General features: G+C 39.7%; 1 protein-coding gene across 9 annotated transcripts in view; it reads left to right on the forward strand.

Moving 5' to 3' along the window:
- Positions 1 to 20,177, forward strand: part of ABLIM2 (actin binding LIM protein family member 2) — a 144,615-nt gene extending 124,438 nt beyond the window's left edge. For 8 of the 9 annotated variants that reach the window (XM_040593364.1, XM_040593300.1, XM_040593335.1 and 5 more), the window contains 5 exons: positions 1,983 to 2,041; positions 4,095 to 4,149; positions 5,513 to 5,577; positions 5,749 to 5,829; positions 18,426 to 20,177. In XM_040593364.1, coding sequence (XP_040449298.1) covers positions 1,983 to 2,041; positions 4,095 to 4,149; positions 5,513 to 5,577; positions 5,749 to 5,829; positions 18,426 to 18,539 — 374 coding nt within the window. In that variant the 3' untranslated portion in view covers positions 18,540 to 20,177. The remainder of the gene's footprint in view (positions 1 to 1,982; positions 2,042 to 4,094; positions 4,150 to 5,512; positions 5,578 to 5,748; positions 5,830 to 18,425) is intronic. The other variant, XM_040593327.1, reaches the window with a different exon arrangement.
- The last annotated feature ends 1,123 nt before the right edge of the window (positions 20,178 to 21,300 follow it).

Consider the following 21,300-nt stretch of genomic DNA (forward strand, 5'->3'; position numbering starts at 1 on the left):
ATTACTTTGTGTAGACAGCAAAGTTTGTTAGTCCATTACTATTTTTGGTGCCCAGATTATTAGTGAAAACTTGAGGCAATTTCAGCTCAACACCAGTCCATGCTGACACTTTTCTTTAGCAGCCTTGCTCCATTCTCACTACCTATTTCTTACATTTCGTTATTTCCTTACAGACTTTATAATTCCTCTGATAAACTCCCATCTTTTCCAGATTTGCATTTAATTTCAAGTGTGGCCAAATACCAGTCACTGTAATAATATCACATTAGATGAGATCCAATAAAATTTGTCTTGTGCAGAAGTAATTTCTCTTAACAAAGAAAGCAAGTCTGGCACTGTGTCCTTAACTTATGTCAAACCAATTAAAATCTATGTGAATGTAATTGATTTTCTGTTTACATTGATGGTTTTGTTCAGTCTTTCCGTAAGTTTTCTGTTGGAAGCAAGCTGGTAGCTCCTGATTAGCTTTCTCCCCTCTTAAATATAAGAACTATAGTTGCTCTTCTCCAATGGTAAGAGGTATTGGACTTGCAATTTGATGTGAGCTTATCGCTCCCTGTTTAAGTACATTAAGTGCTTTTTCGTTATGGCTGTGATTCATCAATGTTCCCTTATCCCGCTAGCTTTCATTCCTTACTCAGTGCTCTACCTTTTGTTCCTAAAAACAGCGATGAAATGCTCCTGTTGGAGCCCTGTCTAGGTTACCTTTCACCTCTGCTGTATACTGTCAGCGTAGCTCCCAGTGATCCCATTTCTTCGTTCCTTGTTCTCTTTTTATTTGGATAGCTGGGGAACCTTTCTCTATTTGTTTTAGTATCATTTTTCAGTGTTTAACTCAGCTTGACTTCTGGCAGTTCTCACTTTATCTCGGCACATCATGAGCTCTTTGCTGATCCATCTTTTGTTTTTTCTTTCTGTATGCTTATTCCTAATCATCTCCTCAGGGTATTTATTAATCCAGTGAGGTCTGGATTCCCTTCCTGCATTCCCCTTTGGACACAGATTGCTAAGATTTTTGACAGAAAGAAGCATTGTATGTCCAGTTCTTTGAGCTAACTGACTTCTCTAACTCTTTGCAGCAGTTTATCAAAGTTTCCTGTACTGGAATCAAGAATATTTATTACACACTTGTTTGTTCATCTTTTGTTTCTTTTAAAATGATTCAACTTGTTGCTGCTTATAATACAGCATTATTTTAATTAACCAAAAAATAATCTGAAACACTTCTTGTCCTTTCACTGACAAAAGGAACTTCCAAACTTTCTTCTTAGACTCTCAGTATTAAAAGTAAGGCTTCTCAGTTGTTTCATAGTGGCTGCACACAGTTTCATCACCATATTACATACAGTTTGTTCATGGTAACACTGCTTTGCCAATTTTGTCTATTTTTTTAACTTTCTCATGAGTGTTTATACTCTCACTGATTTACTTTATCTATTGCCATATCTTCTTTTATGCTTTTTTCCACTTGAAACAGTAGAAGTTTTAAAGAAAGCAAAAACATTTTTGTGGGTTTTTTTAAAGTGGTAGGCTACAAATCCTTCCTTTTGAAGAGACAAAACCAAAACCACATACATCCTGATCAGAAGTGATGTAACTCTAAAATGATGGTACCTTTAATCCCATTTTCAAGTCATGGTTTACACAAAGTTGGAGGGCAGAGATTTCACGAGCTCTCAAATCTGCTTTGCATCACGTAGCTGCATAAGGCTTCCGTAACATGAGTCCCACAGCTCTGTTCATGTCATGCCCGGTAAGGTGAGCGCCTACTGGCATGCTGTTATTTATAGACATTGTTACACATGTTCATGTACATTAAATATGGAGAAAAGGTGAGCATTGCTCAGTTATATGTCATCCCATTAATAGAATGTACGTACTGATCTTGTAATTTCTGTTTCTGGATGTTTTCTTGAATTCTGTGTTTCAGTAGGCTGTAAAGGGTTTACAAAACATACAGTTGTATGTTGTGTCTTTTACAGGATTTCCATATTCTAAATCTGCTTCTCTGCCTGGCTATGGAAAGAATGGCTTACATCAGGTAGGTATACATTTAAATGCATTCTCCAAGCAATAGTGTATCATAAACAGGCAGCTTAGTAAGTAGTTGAAAATCTACACAGTAGACACTTCAAAGGTGTTTTGGCTGCCAGCCTTGTCTGACAGATTCATACCCTATGTGGGTTACCCTTTGTCTGTCTGCAAGAGTAAGACAGACTGAGGCTTCTCCTTTTAATTGTGTACATCATGAGCATTAGAAATCTTGATTCTCCTCCCAAAACAAACGAAGGTCGAAAATGCACAGGCTATTAATCTATATTAATAGATCACAGTATAGCTTGAATTAACGATAGAGTGAGTTAGGCCTATAATTATGCAAGTAATGATCTTAGAGCAAAGGTGGAGCAGCCCACATCCATTCCATTTCTTGAACCATCTGTCTGGGTTTTTTCTAGTATGCATGTGTGTATATGTGTATGTGTATACACGCACAGTCATCGTACTTTTAAGGCAGGGAGGGAGCAATATAGAGAGAATGGCAGACAGCAATCTAGAAAGCAAAATACGTAACAATTATGATCAGATCAGACCTTGTTCTTTTTCTAATCTTTTTTTATTATTTTTGTAAGTCTTTAGGGAAAAGGCATCTTTGACCCTGTGGTCTCTCTTCCTCTCTGGCATCTAGCATTACGGGTTCTCAGTTCATGGCTTACCATTTTTAGGTACAAATCCATTATGCTTAATAGCAATAAGCTGGCCATACATACATGCACGTGCACTTACATTTATAAGACTGATTTGTGTCTAAACTACATGGACAGGCCCTCATTCAGATTCCCTCCTTTCTCCAAAGGAAGATGTGAAAGCTACAAAGGCACGAGTGGGATTTTACTTCATAGTGATACATGTCAAACTGCAGGTCATTGGGAGGACAACAAGAAAGCAACTGTCAAAAGAGTAGCTAAATTTTTTTTTCAGTAGCTACTGAAATGTCCATCCCTTTGAGTTAATCTTGCAGGGCTAATTGTGCCTGCATTGCTTCAATACCTGACTGCCTGAATTCCTCTGTGAAGGAACCAGTGGCACTGCAACTTGATCAAACGTGACTTAGGAAACTAAAAGGGTCTGAAGAAACCTGTCCCCACCTGTGAGTCAACAGGGTCTTTTTCTGACTTTTCACAATAACGGTTACCAGTAACTTTGAAGCGAGGGACTGACTGGCGCCCAGCCACTGTACTGGTGAGGTACCAAAGCCGTCGGGAGGCTTGACGGAGGCAGGCGGACACCAGCCGCATCAGCCGTGCGCTGGCCGCGCTCGCCGGCTGGAGCCGTGCAGTGCAGCGTGGAAGCGGCGGGTGGCAGCAGCTGTCCCACCTAAAGGCTCCAACCTTAGCTGAAAACGGTGGGGAGGTTGGAAAGGTTGCTTGCTCATGGTCAGATCCTTGAGGCCAAAATTCTTCTCGCAGTGGATGTCCTCTGTTTGGACCGCTGGTTCATACCGGCTTCTGCGGTTTGTTACTTTTAATCAGCCATCCCAGTGCTGCATAACAAAATAAACTGAAACCAAACGACAAGGAACCTTGCAGGTTATTGTGAACATAGCTGTGCACACCGTTCGTACCTTAACAAGGTACCTTAACAAGGCAAAAATGAGACTCAGGGGAAAAAAACCCGTATAATAGGGCTTTTCTGTTCTCCTGTAATGTTTTTTCATCATACCATTTGCCGGCAAAGGAAGAAAGACAACGAGTCAGACAAAGCTATGGCACACATGCACAGTTTTTCCTGGTCTTAATGGCATCAGCAGTGTGAAGCAGAAAGCAGAGTGAGAGATGTTTCAGTGCCGCATAAGTGATTTGTGACAGTGGCAGTAAGATGTCTGCTTCGCATGGAAAGGCATGTGACAATTTCAGTCCTACCTTGCTTACTTGAGCAATTAGGTTGAGTTCAAATGAAACTCTGTATTCTCATTCTGTCTTGCCAGGATCTGTGTTTTGATTGTCTGGTACCAACTGGTTTTCTTTTTTCTCTTGTCAACATGCAGAGTGGTTTAGTAGTGTATTTTGCTGCTACATTGCTTCTTTCTCTTTCAGCCTGAAAATATGGGCCAATATGAAATGGACCAGGAGGCAAGCTGGGGGATGAAAGGTACGTTGCAATTTCATTTTCACTTCACTTCATGTTTTCTTCCTTTGAGGATGCTCATTAATACATTGCCAGAAAGGTTTCTGTTCTGAGATCTCCCCATAGTTCATGTAGTAATGACTAGACAGAGATCCAGCTCAGTATCGTGTTCATCACAGAGAATCTTCTTTTCATCTAACTGAACGTAAAGGCCTGACTGAAGTCCTGTGTCATAAAGTGGTACAACTAGGCTGAGTCAATCCCAGTATCCTCAATGTGTGGCAGCAGTCTCTGGGATGGTGGTCTCATATCAAAGGCAGGAAGAAATTTAAGATAATCACTGCTTCAAGGCATATCTCATTTTTTAAAAGATGTCCGTTGTGCTTCTTGTTTGTGCTACAGTGTGGTTAAAATATACAGAATTCAAAAAGCAGAATTCATTTGCATTATTTGTTTTTGTTACAGTTTAAATGGACTGTGAACTTAATGTGGAACTTGGGTTGAAATTTTCAAAAGAGCAGAGCAATTTAGGAATATGCATCTACTCATGGGGAAGAGTAGGATTTTGTTTCCAAGACACTTGAGCTCATTTTGAAAATCTTACTCTGATGCTTCACTTCATGCTTCTGTATTGATGCAAACATTTTTCTCTATGTTTGAACAAAGTACAGATTTTGAAAAGTAGGCTTATCTCTGATTTCATTTCAGACCATAAAAAGGTCTATGAAAATGTATTGGCTCTCCTGATTGCATTTAATCATGGTTGTGGACAGGTGGCATTGTGGTAGTCATAGCATATATAGTCATGTAGTGACCTAACTAGAATACTCCTGTGCTAGTTTAGATCCAGGAGTCATTGTCCCCACACCCCTAAATCATCTTCTCTTCACTGTCGTTATTCCTACTGTGGTCAGCCCAAGTGCAGGATGTTGGCATCTTGAAATATTGTATGAACATAATGGTTTTCATGTATGTTCCCAAACTGACATGCCTGTAATAATCCATATATTTTAACTGTTTCCAGTAAAGAACAATAAGGGCAGGACTTTTGGATGACAGACTGACTAAACTCTGCACAAAAGCATCCTGTAAAGAGAAATTCCCAATTTTGCCAGAATACTCACTGTGTAACCCAATAGCATCAAGAGATGGACTTTCTGTAATAAGCGTTTAATTTCAAGGACTACTGCTTCAGTGATAGACAGCGTTATAGGCATTCAGAGCATGGGGGTCAAATGCATACTATACGTGCAGTTATCCAACAGCTATTGAGAAGACAGAAATGTAGTAGCGCAACAAATCGCTGACGTACCTAAATGTTCGTTGCAGTGTCTCCAAAAGAAGCCTATAAATTCTAAACTGTGAACCTGTTCTTATTCTCTTGCAGAATACAAGGTAAGAAGGGCTTTTCCAACACTGGAAGAACAATCAGATTCAGCACTTCCTAGCAAGGTTACATATGTTCCTTTTTTTTTTAATTTTGTTAATTTTTGTCCCAGTGAAATATTTGTCAAATCAAGATGCAAGTATGTACCATTTAAATTAGTAAGTTCTCCACACTGTCACATCCGCACATAAGAATCAGATTTGGCTGGAGTTCATATGCTCTTGTCTTTTTAACAGATTTATCCTTATGAAACACTTATTGTAACAAACCGAGTTCGTGTGAAACTGCCTAAGGATGTGGACAGGACCAGGCTGGAGGTAGGAATGATGTTTGCTTGATGGCTTTGCAAGTCTTTGTTCTGTTTGTTTACCATTGTAGGTATTCCTGTGACCAAGTAATAGCAATGAAAGAAGAGAGGAGAGAGGAATAACATTATATATTATGTTTTATTGCAAAACACTAGTATGTGGGCAATTTAACTAAAAAAGAATAGCCAAAAACCTGGTAAATATCTGAGCAAATGGTGTTTTACAAAGATACCGATGAAACACGTTAGTTTTGGATGATGATACAGGATATTGAAAGTTGGAATGGAGCAGGTGGAAGCTTGTGTTTTTAACTCCTGTAAAAAATATCCTCCTAGAATAACCTGAGTATTATAAAATACCTCCTTTTATCCTGCAAATATGTAGACCTATGTCTGGTCCATTGTCTTATTCAGCCTTGCCTTTGGCTCTGTGATCCATGATCACTGTGCCACAGATTTGCTGTAGCATCCACCTCTCTCAAAAAGTAGCAGTGTATGCTGGAGAAATGCAGATATAATTTCTTGTAAAGGAAACCTTAGTTTCCAAAGGCCAAAGATAGCTCAGTAAAAAATATGTGATAACAATATTGCACTTTCGGGAAGATTTATATTTAAATAAATATATTGTTTTTTTATCTTGATAATGTGACAAGAAAAGAAGAAAAAACTTAAATCTTAAAGCAAAAAAAGAAGAAAAACTATGAAGAGGCAGAAAGGTCTTCATTAAAGATCAATTAAAAAAATATCATTTACCAAGTTTTTATATACATAGTATATTTTGGAAATGGTGTTACATTCTTAAATAGTTCAATGTGCTTGTTGCTTGATTACCCAGCAAATGGTATTGATTTGATTGTAAGGAAAAAGCCTCAAACATGCTGTTTTAAGCCTGGGGTATAGCAAGGCGTGATAGCAATAATAAAAAGCATAATGAGTCCAGAAAAAGGAGCAGGGAGTTGGAGGGATACTCATCTGGACATAGCCTGTAAAGGATTCTTTTATATATACACATATATGTGTGTGTGTATATTAAAGAACAGAGTCTTTATTTAAATACATCAGACTGGTCTGAATAGCAAATGCAGCTCCACGTTACTTTTTTTAAGACAACACGTAGTTTGCTTTGGGTGGATCGTGCCTGTCCTGGTTGCCATTATCCGTAACTCATATAGTGTCCTCGGCTGGGATTGCTGTTTGTATAATGTTGGAGTTGCTCCGTCTGCCTCGCGCCAGGTGCAGCCCAGTGCATCATAGCTCAAGGAGCCTGACGACTTCAAACATCTCGCAGAGGTTTGCAGAAAGAACAGTCAATAAGATCTGCTTCAGACCTGCACCAGAGAAGCAATAAGGGGACCGGGCTGGTCCTGCTGATTGCTGCACTATGTTAAACACGTGTGTTGGCAGGAAGGACTCCTTTGGAAACCATCTTACGTTTATTAGGGATTGGTAGTTTTTTTAAACAGTTAAATTAGCAGCATTTTAATAGGATTTTGACTACTGGAAGAACAGAGGCAGCAGCTCATCTACACATTCAAACCATATGCAGAGAGCTGAGTGACAGGCTCAAGCTGTTGCCTTCCCTGCCGGCTGCTTCCCTTCCTCCCTGTCCCTTCTTTCTGCATTACGGAATTGCTGGAAATAAGTTTCTCTAAGCTTTATATAGAGAAGAAGTTTATCATTATTTCCTCTTGTGGCAGAAGAAGAAGATGGCAACTTAGTTGCTGGCTTGTGTATTCAGCAGCTTTCAGTCTTGAGCCAGACACAGGACAAGATGGGTGTACGGGTTTGCACAGGAGCGGATCGGGATTAGGCACATACCCCCACTGTCTGTTAGTAGGGGACCCACTTAGAGTATCTTGGTATCTTCACGCTGGAAGCAGGTGCCAAGGTTGGATTTCACCTTCACCTGAGCTCCTTTTCACAATTCTGGAAGGTAAGATTCAATGCTCGCAGATCTCTAGGAGGCAGGTGCTCTCTCCAAGCAGAACTGGTTGCCAGTTGATCTGTTTTCATCCTGCATAGCCAGTGTCACTTGTGGAAGGGCTGGCTTGTGCCTACAGAACTGCTAAAGGTGATAGCACTGCTAAGCCCATCCAATCTGTAGTGTGATTTACCTAGGAAAATACTTAAATAAAATAAAAATCTTATAATATTAGAGTTTTATTCTGATCAGTTTTGTGAGCTGAAGCCTTGCATCGCTCTCACTGCTGCAAATCAGAACAAGCTCCTGGGTGTGATGGCTGTGGACAGGGTACAGGTGGTGTCCGTGAGAGGAGACCTAGAACTGTTGTGTTTTGTATCAACTGTCAAACCTGAAAGCGGTCTTACTGTGTCCAGTATGACTAGAACATCTCGCGCATGATGTTTGATTTCCTTCTCTACTTAGGAGCCTTAAGGTGACTAAATCTGCGTAAGCTAGATTTGTTTAGCAGCATTCTCGCAAGCTGACTTGAAGCGGGCTCCTGTTTGTGAACTCTGAATGATCTGGCACAGAAGTCATGGAACGGGCACTGTTGTTTGTCTCTGATTCCCTCTTCCAAGGGGTGTCTCTGATACTGAGTGTTCCTGTCCTGAAAAGTGAACTCAAGTAAAACAGTATTAGCTCCTTGGGTCAGATTAAGGGAGGCTGCAGTGAAGACCTCAGCTGATGGTCGAGGACCGCAGGAGGGTGGGGGTTTAATGGGTGGTAGTGTTTTCCTAGCTTTGCTCCCATTGTGAGTATTTTTTAGATTACACTGTTCTGGAAGAAATTTATTGTAAGGGTTCTAAAAAATATTTTCCTGTAGAAATGCATATTTTTCTAAGCCCAAGAGGTATCTAGAGATTAGGAAGGCTCAACTGGTAATAAACGCATTCAAATAATAGGAATTCTTTCTTTTAAAAGCATAGAAACACTCAGCATGTTTTTGTTTGCTTGTTCTAACTCAGCAGTGAGGCAGAAGCGCCCAATTCCTGGTGCTCCTCCAGGAGATACTTATGCCAACAGTGAACTAATACATAGAGCATTGAGAATTCGTTATAATAAATGGTCTGCTGATGTTTAAATACATTACTGGCACACAGGCTTTTGAATGGATAGACTGCATCTTCATTTAGTATAAGCTGATTAGAAATGCAAGGAATTTACACTGAATAAGGATTTAACCCAGGATGGTTTTTTAGAAGTTTCTCTCTACCACAGTGCTCTTATCTAACATTAGATGAATGGAGCAGCATTCCCGTGAGCTATTCTAACAGGGAATGGTGAAGAACAAGTTAATGCAGATAATGTTGCAGAACAACAGAGCAATAGCACAGGGTTGGATTACATGGTCTGGGTGAAGAGGAGCTGCACCCTGGCTGCATCTGCAGATACACAGATTTGGGGAACAGCAGCTGATGCTCAGGTGGGCAGAGCCTCCAGTCAGAGGGACTGGGCCAGGCTACAGGAATGTGTCAACAGGGACTTCATGAAGTTCCGTGAAGGTAAATCCAGTTTCCTGCACCTGTGACAGAGTAACACCAGTCATCAGCGCAAGGAGGGGGGAACAGCTCTGCGGAAAAGTATCTGATGGTCCTGATGGAAAACAAGCTGAATGTGAGGCAGAAACTCACCTTTGCAGTAGAGAGGTTATGGAAGAAAATATACCCTTCTCAGAAGCAAACACTGTAAGGCCAAGAGGCAACAGTCACAAGTTGCAGGAAGGGAAATACAATTAGATACAAGGGAAAAATTCCTCCCTGGGAGAACAGTGCACTGGAACAGGCTGCCCAGGAGGCGATGGAGACTCCATCTCTGGATGCATGCAAAAAGCAGCTGGACAAGGCCTTGAGGAACATGGTCTAATTTTAAAGTTGGCCCTTTTTTGAAGACCTCTGTGAATCCCTAATTTGCTTAGGTTGGTATATTCTGTGAAGACAAAGCCTTAACATAATTACAAAATAGGCTTATTTGGTGCTCTTGCTGCAGTAGCCTTTGAAAAAATATGTATTTTAGTCTACTTTGGAACATTTTATGAAAAGGATCGTTTTATTATTATGCAGAGGCTTAAATATAAGTGTCCTGGAACAAACTTCCCAAATTTGGACAACTTAAGTCCTGAGTTTCCAGGCACAAAGACATCACCTTTGGGTGGTACACATTAGGACATTCCTCACCTGCTGGTTTCCCAGTGATGTTCCACATGGCCTGTTGTGGGTTTTTTTCCAGAGGAAGCTGGGCTTATGAACACTTCTGAAATTCTTGATACCCCTTTTAAGTACTTGAATACCTTTTATGGTTTAGGCTTTTGTCTCCTAAAAGCACGCACTTGATACTTTTAGCTTACATTGGGTATTGTTCGCCTGTTGTACAGTCACAGCAGTGTGGTTCAGTGCTTGCTCATCCAGATTGATGGTTCATGTGCAGCTGCATACTGGGTTTTTTTTCCTCTTGAAGTTGCTTTTGTCACAGAGTATAAGATTTCTTTTGTGGTCACAGGCTGGTAGCTTTGAAAGCCAACATAGTCAGAGTCTTCCATTTGGAAACCATCTTCTAGTGTTTTCATTTGATTTTTTTTTTTTTTTATCTTAATGTATCTTAGTTTCTTTAGCCTTTTCTTTTGGATGTCAGAGAGTTAAAAGCATTATTCATTTATGCCTATCAAATGCAGTAGAAAGGAAATTATACCACTTTTGTTTGAGCCTGTTCATTCTTTGTTTAACAAGTATACACTGAAACAACTGCTAAGGAAAAAAGTGTTCTGGAATGTCAAGTAGCAAACCTTCATCTGCCACCTTGTTCTCTTGTAAACAGAAATAAGAGATTTAAGCATGGGTGTGGTCTTGTTTGAACAGAGTACTCACATTAATTCAAACATGCTTTTCCTCCTGAAACTGCTTGTCTGGACTCATTTTAGGGATGACCTTTTTTCCACTGGTTTTTATTCAACAGCCACCCTGGGTTCTAACCATTTGGGCTGCAACCATTTTGGGACTGGTTTCCAGTAACTGAGGCTGAATTTGTAACAGCCCCAGCTCCTCAGTGTCATTCATACAAGCAATGTTGTGTGTCTCACCTCCTCTGGAGCTCAGATGGAGAAAATCAGAGCAAAACTGGAATGCTGTGTGTTTTAACAACAGAGAAGTGCATTTTGTAGTTTGGGGCTGGATTTGAGGTTACGGGGTCACTTCACGATGTGAAGTGCAGGTCACTGACTTCAGTGGAGCTTTGCATTGTTTATCTTGAAAAACGTTTGTATGGTGTTTCTTATTTTAGGCATATGCTTGTGTTTTGATCAGTGCTGGATGTCTATGTTAGTTTTCAAATCCATTACGAAAGGAGCTGTTGTAAAATGAAATATGCATTACAAATTATGTGATATGTATGAAGGCTAAATCCTATCTGAGTGGAAACTCTGTGGGAGTGAACAGAGATTCAATGTGGAGCATTCATATTACAGGTGCACTAAAGCCCAAACTAAGGGAAACTGGAAAATCAGCTCTAAGAATAGTTTGTACCTAAATCGAATGCAATTTGTGAAACTCAAAATCTTCTATATATTTTCATATTCATTATGGATTTGTAGGTTTAGTCTTATTTATTAATTATTTTCTTGATTACATAGTGGTTTTTATCATCAGTCTGCTGAAGGCAAATACTTAATGTCAGTATGAAAAAGCTGATTTGTTTGGATGAGAGAATGATGGCCCAGGTTATCCTCAGAGATGTTCCATGTGTACCACTGTGTAGGTATTATATTGCTATCCCTAAAAGAAATACTTTTATCTGTTCGGCTTCTTGCATATTTATGGATGACTCAGCTGGTGGAAAATACAGAACATACAGTGCTACTGCAGAATATTTTGTGTGCGCCTTGTGGTGTTCCACAAGAAGTGAGATTGCAGGTACCCCACAGTAGTAGTGCTGACCAGAATGCAGCTTCTCTGTGAAGTTTCATGGTACCCTGAAATACTAAACGAGGTATATCCACAGATCCAGCAGCCTTGTATAGACACTTGGGGTGACGCCAGCATGGGGAAGGGTTTCAGACTCCTTTCCTTGCTGCTTCTATTACACTACTTTTCCTGGGAGCGTTTTTGGGTCCCACATGGCTATGTGGAAGCAGCACACCTCCTGCCAAGGCTCGGTTGCACAAGTGCTTCAGCGGTTCCCTCTTCTAAGTGCTTTCATCTAGTGTCACTGCAATCGTAGCGCCTGCTGCCTCATCCCCTAATCAACTGAGCTGCTCTAGCCATCTTTTGAAGTTCATTAGGTGGCAACTCACGCTATTTCTTAACTTTCCCTCCCCTATCACATAATTACTAAATAATTTGAAATATTTATTGAGCATGAAGCTTAATTATTCCGTAGATGAGCGTAACATTCAATACTCCCTTGGGAATGTGGCACATGGCTAATTACAGCTTGGTAATGAGCCATGCAGTAGGCTTAGAAGAAACCTCTGAAATGCCTGCTGAGCCCCAGCAGTGCACCAGAAAGAAGGGTGAAGAGTGCAAACCTTGTGAAAGCAAAATGAGGATTTGAATTTCAATAGATAAGAGAGAAAATTTTCCAGAAAATTATGATTGGGCATCCAGAAGTAATATTTGGGCTAACTTTGGGAGGCACAGGAAAAGGGAATGGAGGGGGAGTGGAAAGAAATAAAACGGGGGGGGGAGGACGCTATTACTGTTCCAAATGTTGAGGTAGGTCTAACATCCTAAGTCTTAATACAGGAAGAGACTGTGTCCCACCAGTAAAGCCTCTGTGCTACCCTAAAGATCTGAGATTCTATTATTTATATCAATGCTTGCCTACCTGTGAATAAACGCTTCCCAGTAAATCCCACTTTACTTTGAATATTTTGCATTTTGAAGATTCTGGAAAAGATCCTATAGCTTTTACTTCTGGATTTTGTGGGTCAGACGTTGTAAGTGTTACAAGGACTCCGAACAAAAATGAATTTAAGTGGATGACTATTTGAAACGCACTCTAAAACAGAGTGCACAGTAGTGCTTCAGAGAAAGACTAGCTGAAGGATTCACTATGGATTCAAGCAAAGGTGATGTAATGCTCAGCCATCATTTCATATGAACATAATGTAACAAAAAGCAAAAGAGAAATAAACCTGAAGTTTTAAATGACCTCTAGGCGTTAGGACTTCGATTTTTCTAGTCTTCAACTCATCACCTCCTGCCATCTACTGTGTTGCTTCATGGGTTCAATATCGACTCATGAAAAAGTATGGTGTCCTCTGAATTTCCTGCATCCGTGGGTTTTCATGTGAGGACTCCCATCCAATTACTGACACAGAGTAACCGTGCTTGTGCAGCGTGACCTGGGCACAGCTTACTGTAGTACGGCTGTCGGTTAATTGCAATTTTCCCTTCCTGTGACTTATTCACACTAATGCCGTGTTCCTAGGTATTAGTTTTGAACGTCTGAATTTCAGTAAAAGCACTATTATTTTCCGGGAAAAGAAATCTCATTGAATTAAATAAACATTGTAACTCTATTTGAAATGATTAATGACTTTTTAGCAGGCCACAAAAATAAAAGAGACGAGCCTCATTAATTTACAGCAAAAAACATCACTTCTTTCTGAGATAACACTGTGGACCAAGTATCTGAATGTGCGATTAATTACTTTTGTTCTCAGAGACTCAAAAATGAGCACGTATCTGTACTGTGCATTTTAATGACGGCGTTTTGCAGAGCATGAGAATTTTCCATTATAGCGGTTGCATTGCAGTAGAGGGGTTTAGCTCAGCCCTTGCTTAGTTCTGTGTATCTTCATAAGAAACATTTGTGGTTTAATCCTTTGGTTGTGCATTTGCATGTTTTAGGAGAGCTAGCTACATAATGGCAGCAAGGTGTGGTACCCTTCTCGCACAGTGCTGTGCCCTATAGGTAACATGCGGGTGAGGAATTAGAGCAGCAGCATTCAGCTTCCAAGCTGCAGGCCACCTTCAGGCTTCCCAAAGTGTGATCCCAAGGTTGTGATCCTGTACCTCTAATCCAAAATGCTGTTAGTGCAGGTGAGAGATTGTGGTTCTGCAGACATGACTCTCCTCTTCATACAAATCCACTGCTGTGACTCGTGGATACATCTGGTGAATCCTCAGCACTTTACTAAACTTGAGCCTCACTTTCTTTTTCTAATTTCCCATGCAAGCTGACAGAAAACGCTATTCAGAACAAAAGATTGAGCACTATTGACTTTACAAGCCTCAGATTAATACAATTTTATCAAAATAATACGATGTCCTTCCTAGCGTGGCAATTGCATACTTGAATATATCCAAAATGCTGATGTTCTGATGCTGCAAGCTTCAGTATGGCAGACTTTTTAAGAAGATTAAGAACCATCTTTAAACTCTTTACCTTATTTTTAGCAAGGTTTTCAGGTAGCATGATGTTGACATCACTATGTAGCTTCTGAACTGAGCTCACTTAAATGCAGTCAGTTCAGAGCGTGGGCAGAAGGGGACCTTAAGCTGGTCCTCTGCACTCATCTCAGCATCAGCAATGTGTCCAGCTTTGCAGTTGATGCAGAGCAGAGAAGCAGGTTGAATTAAGCTGCCTGAATATGACCAAATTGTCACAAAGGGAATTAAGAATTGGTTACTAGCACACTGTAAAACACCCAGACTTCCTATGTAAACAAGGCCAACACTAGTAAAAAAAAAAAAGGAATTAATATTACTTTTACTAATAACTCTGGCCATTCATTTAATGGCCCAATGATGCACTGTTAACATAGCTGGATGTTTTAAGTTGATCCAATCCTAAAAAAAAAAAAAAAAAAAAAAAAAAAAGTAATCACGTTCATGGCCTTGTAAGGCATAGCTTTACACACACATCTTCTCTCACACCTCAAGATGAATATCCTCTCTATTCCCTATGCATCATTTTCAATTTCCCTTCTTTTGTTTGATTAATGAGACAAAATAACGCTTCAGTTAAAACAAATTAATATTCCAATAGCTGAGAAGAAAGATAAATCAATCTAAGATTCTTGTGTGTTTTCTCTGCCTTTATTTGGGAAGAGCTCTAGGTCTTAAAGCTATAAGGTTTAGTGAAGTCCCAACAATAGTGCAGGCAAAATTTAACAACACACATACAAAGAAAAGTATGAACATAAACTTCTCACACTGGCCTATTCCCATGGTGTTTAGACCCTTCAAATACTTGTAGACATTTACCATATTTTCTCTTAGTCATCATCTGGCTACGCTTGTACATACTTAGGCCTTTTAGTCTTTCCTCATAAATCAAACTCTGCAACCCCTGATTACTTTTGTTACTTTCATCTGAAGCCCTGCCAGTTTGATGACATCTTCCTGGGATCAAGGCTTATTCCAAAATCTGCAGACAGAACTGTAATCATTGCTGCTTCTAGGGTCAGTCCCGAAGCTAGAGCCCATGATGCTTAAGAAGGGGATAGTGAAAGCTTCTGTGGTGCAGGGAGAATGGTGGGAGTGACACTACACTGGGCACAGGCTGGTGTCCTCAGAGAGGGTTCAGACCAGAGGGGAGGTGTTCCCTTCTACTAGAATTAATTTTGCATGTGGATAATTCATTGAGGGAGTAAGAAACATTTGTGGGAGTAAGAAAATATTGTGGTATGGTTGTTAGTCCTTGAGATGAGGGACAGTATGCGGAGGAAAATTAGAAGCAAAGAAACTGTCTAGTGGAATGGGAGGTGGAAATAAGTGAGCCGGTGCTTTCCCCATCTCAGTCTCTGCTACTGCATCCCTAGGCTGGAAATTCTCAACTGCTTTTGGACCAGGTGGCACCAACCGAGAGCTTCTGTGAAGAAAAAAAATAATAATTGTGCTTATGTAAACCAGAACTTAAGTATAATTAGAAAACAAGTGCATGCAAGGAATGAAGGTGATATCTGGATACTATCAGAGGAGCAGGCTGCACATCTGATTCATACTGGCTTGGATAGATGCATGCAGACTGAAAGCTCACTAAGCCTTGAGGGCAAAGCAAAATGATAAATGACAATGTACGGCCTTGGCAAGGAAAGGGGGAATTGCAGAGCTTGTTGTCACAACAGAGGTTGGTGACAAGCTTCACTGTGGGGCAAAGGTGCCGCAAGTGTTGGCACCCCAGAGAAGAGGCCCGATGGATGATGTGGGGCTTCCTGACTCTCCCCCTGTTGATCTTCAGTATTGAAACAGATCTGATGAGACCACAACAGTTTCTAGGAAGACATGGGGTAATTTACCTCAAGGAAAAAAATAATGTGAAAACATTCCTTTTAAAGTTTCACATTTCCTGTGGCTTCGGGTGATTGGCAAAGTGGATTTACTTGTGGGCTATAGGCTTTCTGATTTTCTCTTTGAGTATGAACTACAATTTGTCACTGCCTTCTCCTGAGCAAGGTGACATCTGAAGTCTTATCCACAGTCTAGAAAGTAAGATAAACCAAAATATGATACGCTTTGCTCATCCAGACTTCTTTTTTAATCCCACAGTTTACAGACATGTTCCTTGCTGTGAGAAATGACTGAAGTTAAGCTTGCTCACATTTATCCACTAGATTACCAGGAAAATATTTTTCAAAATCAATACAGAGAGAAGTTACTTTTTCTTTCCAAACCCAGGAGAATTAAATTCTGTCAGTGAGAGGTTGTTTCTAAAATACGTGGTCAGATGTTGCTCATTCCCATGCAAAACAAGATCTCCTTTGCCAAATATGCATGGCGTGTTTGTTCCGTGCTATGCATTGTGCTTATGGTGGGTTGCTATCAGTGGTCAAATGAAAAATGAAGGCTCAGTTCCAAGCTCTTAGTCACTGTTGTTCTCAATATGTGGAATCTCAAGGGAAAAAACCTAAAGCTGTCTTTTTTTAAGAAACCACAAGGGCCCATGATGACTATTCAAGGTATTTAAATGTAGTGATTTCTTACAAACACTTTCATCAGTTTTCCTTGAGTAATTTACATTACAAAGATCAACTGATTGTTAATAAAGGGAAAGTAAACTTCTGCTTTCAAATTTGTCAAAAAAATAGCTTTGTAAGGTAGGGCCAATGGGGCTGTGTCTGTCCTGGTTGGGTAAACCACTGTGGGATTACCAGGGCTGCTTAGCATGCTCCTGCCACGATTTTGGCTCCTAGTGGCAAGCTGTCATCCAGACAGTGCTGGAACCTGATTCAAATGCAAGACAGCCTTGGCCTATTTTAAATACTGGTAAAAGCATAGTCTAAAGGAGCCAGTGGCTCCCCTTCCCCTGGGGAGCACTGTGTTTCCCCCTACCTTCAGCATCTTGCACTTGACATTTTCTGGTAGCATAATTCACATTTGTGAGGACTGTATCTCTTTTAAAATTACCTTCCTGTCTGGTTGCCGATGTGCATCTTTAGAGTGGGTAATGTGGACTAGATGGTGGGTTTGAGCCTTTTCCAAGTGATGAGGATGTTGAACCCAGGTTTCTTACCTCCTGGGAAATTCTGGAACAAGGAGGCAGTGAGATGAAAAGGGACAATATCCTTCCTTTGAAATTATGCACTTGTTTAATGTGTGATGAGCCTGATTCTGCTGTGTGAGGCATGTCCAAGTGTTTCTTGCACTCAGCAGCTTTGAGGGACCTAATTTTTGGATGTAAGTGGTACTTAAGTAGGTGCCAAGGTACTCAGGCTGGGGCTGCCCAGCTGTGCCCAGAAGGACAGATGCATCTGGGGAGCTTCCAATCAAAAGCTTGGCTGGGGAGGAGAGGGTTAGATCGCAGGGCTGGTCCCAGGTTTCAAGGAAATCTTTGTGGAAGAGGAGAGTCCATGTTTAAAAATTGTAATTTATAATTCTCATTGAATCTATCCCCTTCAGAGAGTGTGTGCTTAACACATCAGAAACAGAACCATAACTGATACTACTGAAATGCTTGAGCAAGAGTTAGTCCACAGTTACTAGAATAATTTTATATGATACTCATTTCTAATTCACACATTTCTCTTTCCTGCCTTTTCTGTGTGTATACCAATAATTGTTAGGCAATTGTTATCTTACCTCCTTCCAGTTCTTTATGTTTGTATTCTTCCCTTTCTCTCTCTCTCCTTTAAAAAAAATACTGAATCATGAAAACATCAAACAGAAGCATAGTTCTTGGCATTTAAAAAAAAAAACAACAACCAAACAAAAAACCACTTTATCCAACTTGGACTTCTGATATGAGTCCATCCCTGTGGATAAGCACATTTTGGATTTAAGAATTTAGGTGTGCTCTCTCCTTTGTTACAAGGCTGGTGTTAGTGGACCAGTGTGGTGTCCACCGCTCTCATTAAAGATCAAGGCAAAACAAATCCAATCTGAAATTACACCATCTGTTTAAAGTCCTGGAATAGCTTACATTTGTCTCATTGTGCTCTGTCATCAAGTACTGTGTGTAAACACTCTTTTTCCCAAAGTCCATAGCTTCTGTGCAGTTAGAGCTATATTGAAAAGATTTTTTTTTCATTTCCCAACTAGTCTGAACTTACTTGGATTTGATGCAGGTTTTTTTCCAGAACTAATTTGAGAATTTAAATGGAAATTCTAATGCATTATTTTTGCAATGTGTTTTAAAACTTAGGAAGGGCAGAAATATTCCTGTGCACAGACGAGCTTAATGATACCTTTTGTGTTTTCATTTTCAAGAGGCATTTGTCCCCTGAAGAGTTCCAGGAAGTCTTCAAAATGAGCATTGAGGAATTTGATCGTCTGGCACTTTGGAAGCGGAATGACTTGAAGAAAAAGGCCCTGCTTTTCTAGCCCCTCCCGGATAAAATATGTGCTTAATCAAAACAAAAATAGTCTTGCCAGAACTATCACATGCACTTGCTGTTGAACCATTGTCCAGCTTCATTGTGTTAGTATGTGTCAGGGGAAACAGGACAGATTAGATGGCAATGCGTTGGAATACAGAGAATTTGCTAATCTTGCATGACCAGCTGGTTTTGTCAGTAACTCCTGGTCCTACCCAGTTTACAACGTGCAAAAAATCTAGCTTGAAAATTATTGTTGCTTGCAGTTATTGCTTGATGCAAATGGAAATTCTGAAAGGAAGAGAAAAAAGTGTAGCTGTGACAAAGGAAAGACATCCAACATTTTGTTCCATTAAGTTTTACAACACAATTTTTACAAAATCAAGTAAGTAATATAAAATTCTCCAACAGGGGATCACATGCTATTAAAAACATGGTAAAAGCCAAAGAAAAGCATGTCTGCAAGCAATTATTGCAATTGTTTATGTGTGGTACTTTTTAAGAATGAAAGCAAAAATATGGAAGCACCTTAATTCTACTTCTTATATTTAGACACAGCCTACTCTAAAAGGTCATATTTGTCTAGAAGGTAACTAGCTATCTTTAATTACAACACAAGAGTTTTTATTTTATTAAGTATATATTGTGACATAAAACAGTTATAATGACTAAAATGTATACAGAACTACTTAAGAATTTAGTCCCATTCATCAGGAAAACTGAAGCCTTATACAAAACTGGTTTAAGAGTGTATTGTGCCAGTTGACTGTGTTTTCCTACTGGTTTGGGGTGTTTGGAAAACTTTTTTTTTACATTTCATGCTGATAAAAATACCATGTAATCTTAATTATATGTAGATAGATATATCTATCTATAAAATAATTATTTTCATTAATACATGTCCTAAGTAAAGACATTCTTACTTTCTCCACTTTCTGGCTTTACACAGTAAGCCATGGCAACTGTGATGGCAATTGGTAGGTGTGGAAATGGAACAGTTCAGCATAAAATGTAACAAAAAAAGCTTGGTGTGCTCTATCAGTAATACATCCAATTATAATCAAATATATAAAACCCTCATGCATTACTATTTGCATGTTTCTGTACAAGTCAATTTAAAAAAAACAAACCTATGTGATACTGGTGCAGTACCTTGAAACGATCTTAAATAACAAACAAAGCTAACAAAATCTGAGCATTTGATATGAGCGTTAGACCTTGATTTCTCTTCCAGCTGAAAGACTGTATTAAATTTAATAATTTCATATGGTCGAAAGTATGGTTGCTGACAAAGAATGTTTTAAAGTGAGTTGCTAGTTTTGTGTGATACTAAAAGAGCATTACAAAAAGTACATTTTTCAGCCATGTGTCAGTATTCTGCATTTTTACTGCCTTGAATGTTTGTTACTCACTTCCTACTTCACTATGTCTCTTTGCATTTCCTTAAAGTAACTGGTTAATATACGCACTACAACACACTATTTCAGCTGACCCAGCATTGGAAAAATCAGAGCATTGAACATGCCTTCTTCCAACTAACTTTCAAAGTCCATGCTGTTGGAAACAAGTATTTTCTCATGACCTTAATGTTTTGTCTGATGATACAAATGTTTAAAAAATTCATTAAAACAAAGACATAACCGAATGAGTTTTCTAATGTGTGTATAATTTTTAGATTGTAGTGCTGCTCTGGATAGGGTCTTCCCATGATATTACTGTAAATAAGATGTAACTTGCACTGGATTTGCTCGCTGAGGAGGGCATTAAGTGTACCTCTGAATCAAGTTACTGTGAAGTTGGTCATGATTTAAACAATCCATCAAGCAACTGTCACATCCGACCAAGCACAAGCTGCTTCACTGGTGATGTCCAGTGTACAGAACCATTAGCCAGTCTTAACTGAGAGCCCCTGACCACCTGAGACCTCATCTGTAATGCTCTTCAACCTCAGGATAATGTGTTACATTTTGCCTACATGTCAAAGCTGGCAGGCACTGAAATGGGCCAGTGCAGAATGTGATCAGCAAGGTCCGTTGGTGCTACGAAAATCTAAATCCAGGAGAGCAACTGGCTGGAGAGTGATGATGAGTAAATTTGATGTTGGTGAAGACCACTTTTCTCATCTACACCTTCCTGGGACATCAGGTTGATTACAGGCATTTTATCAGTGAGTAAAAAAATTGCATGTTGATCAAAGAAATCCATATACTGGTGCAGATCAGGTTCAATATCTGTCTTCATATATAATTTGAAAATTGCTTAACCACAGCAGCTATTGTACCAGTTTAGAAACCAACCTATGCTGTAAGGAAAATGTGCCAATAAGCCATGACAACTGTGATGGCAATCGGCAGGTGTGGAAATGGAACAGTTCAGCATAAAATGTAACTAACAAAGCTTGGTGTGCTCTATCCATAATAAGTCAAATTATAATTAGATATATAAACCCTTCATGCATTACTATTTGCATGTTTCTGTACAAGTCAATTTAAAAACCCCAAACCTATGTGATACTGGTGCTGTACCTTGAAACTATTAAGTAACAAGCAAAGCTCACAAAATAACAAAAGCTAAGAAGCTGAGCAACACCTGTGAACAACAGCTCCGTGCTGCTGTGCTGTATTATGCAGATGTATGGCTGATGGCAAGCAAGGACAGTGAGAGCATTTGAGCTCTGTTTGACTCATTTACGTTGTTTTGAGCCAGTCAGTCTTATAATGTCAAAAGCCTTAAAAGTGTCTCCTGAAGGACCTTGTCCTACCTGATCT

This window comes from Falco naumanni, chromosome 1 (assembly GCF_017639655.2).
Source record: "Falco naumanni isolate bFalNau1 chromosome 1, bFalNau1.pat, whole genome shotgun sequence".
Classification (NCBI taxonomy): domain Eukaryota; kingdom Metazoa; phylum Chordata; class Aves; order Falconiformes; family Falconidae; genus Falco; species Falco naumanni.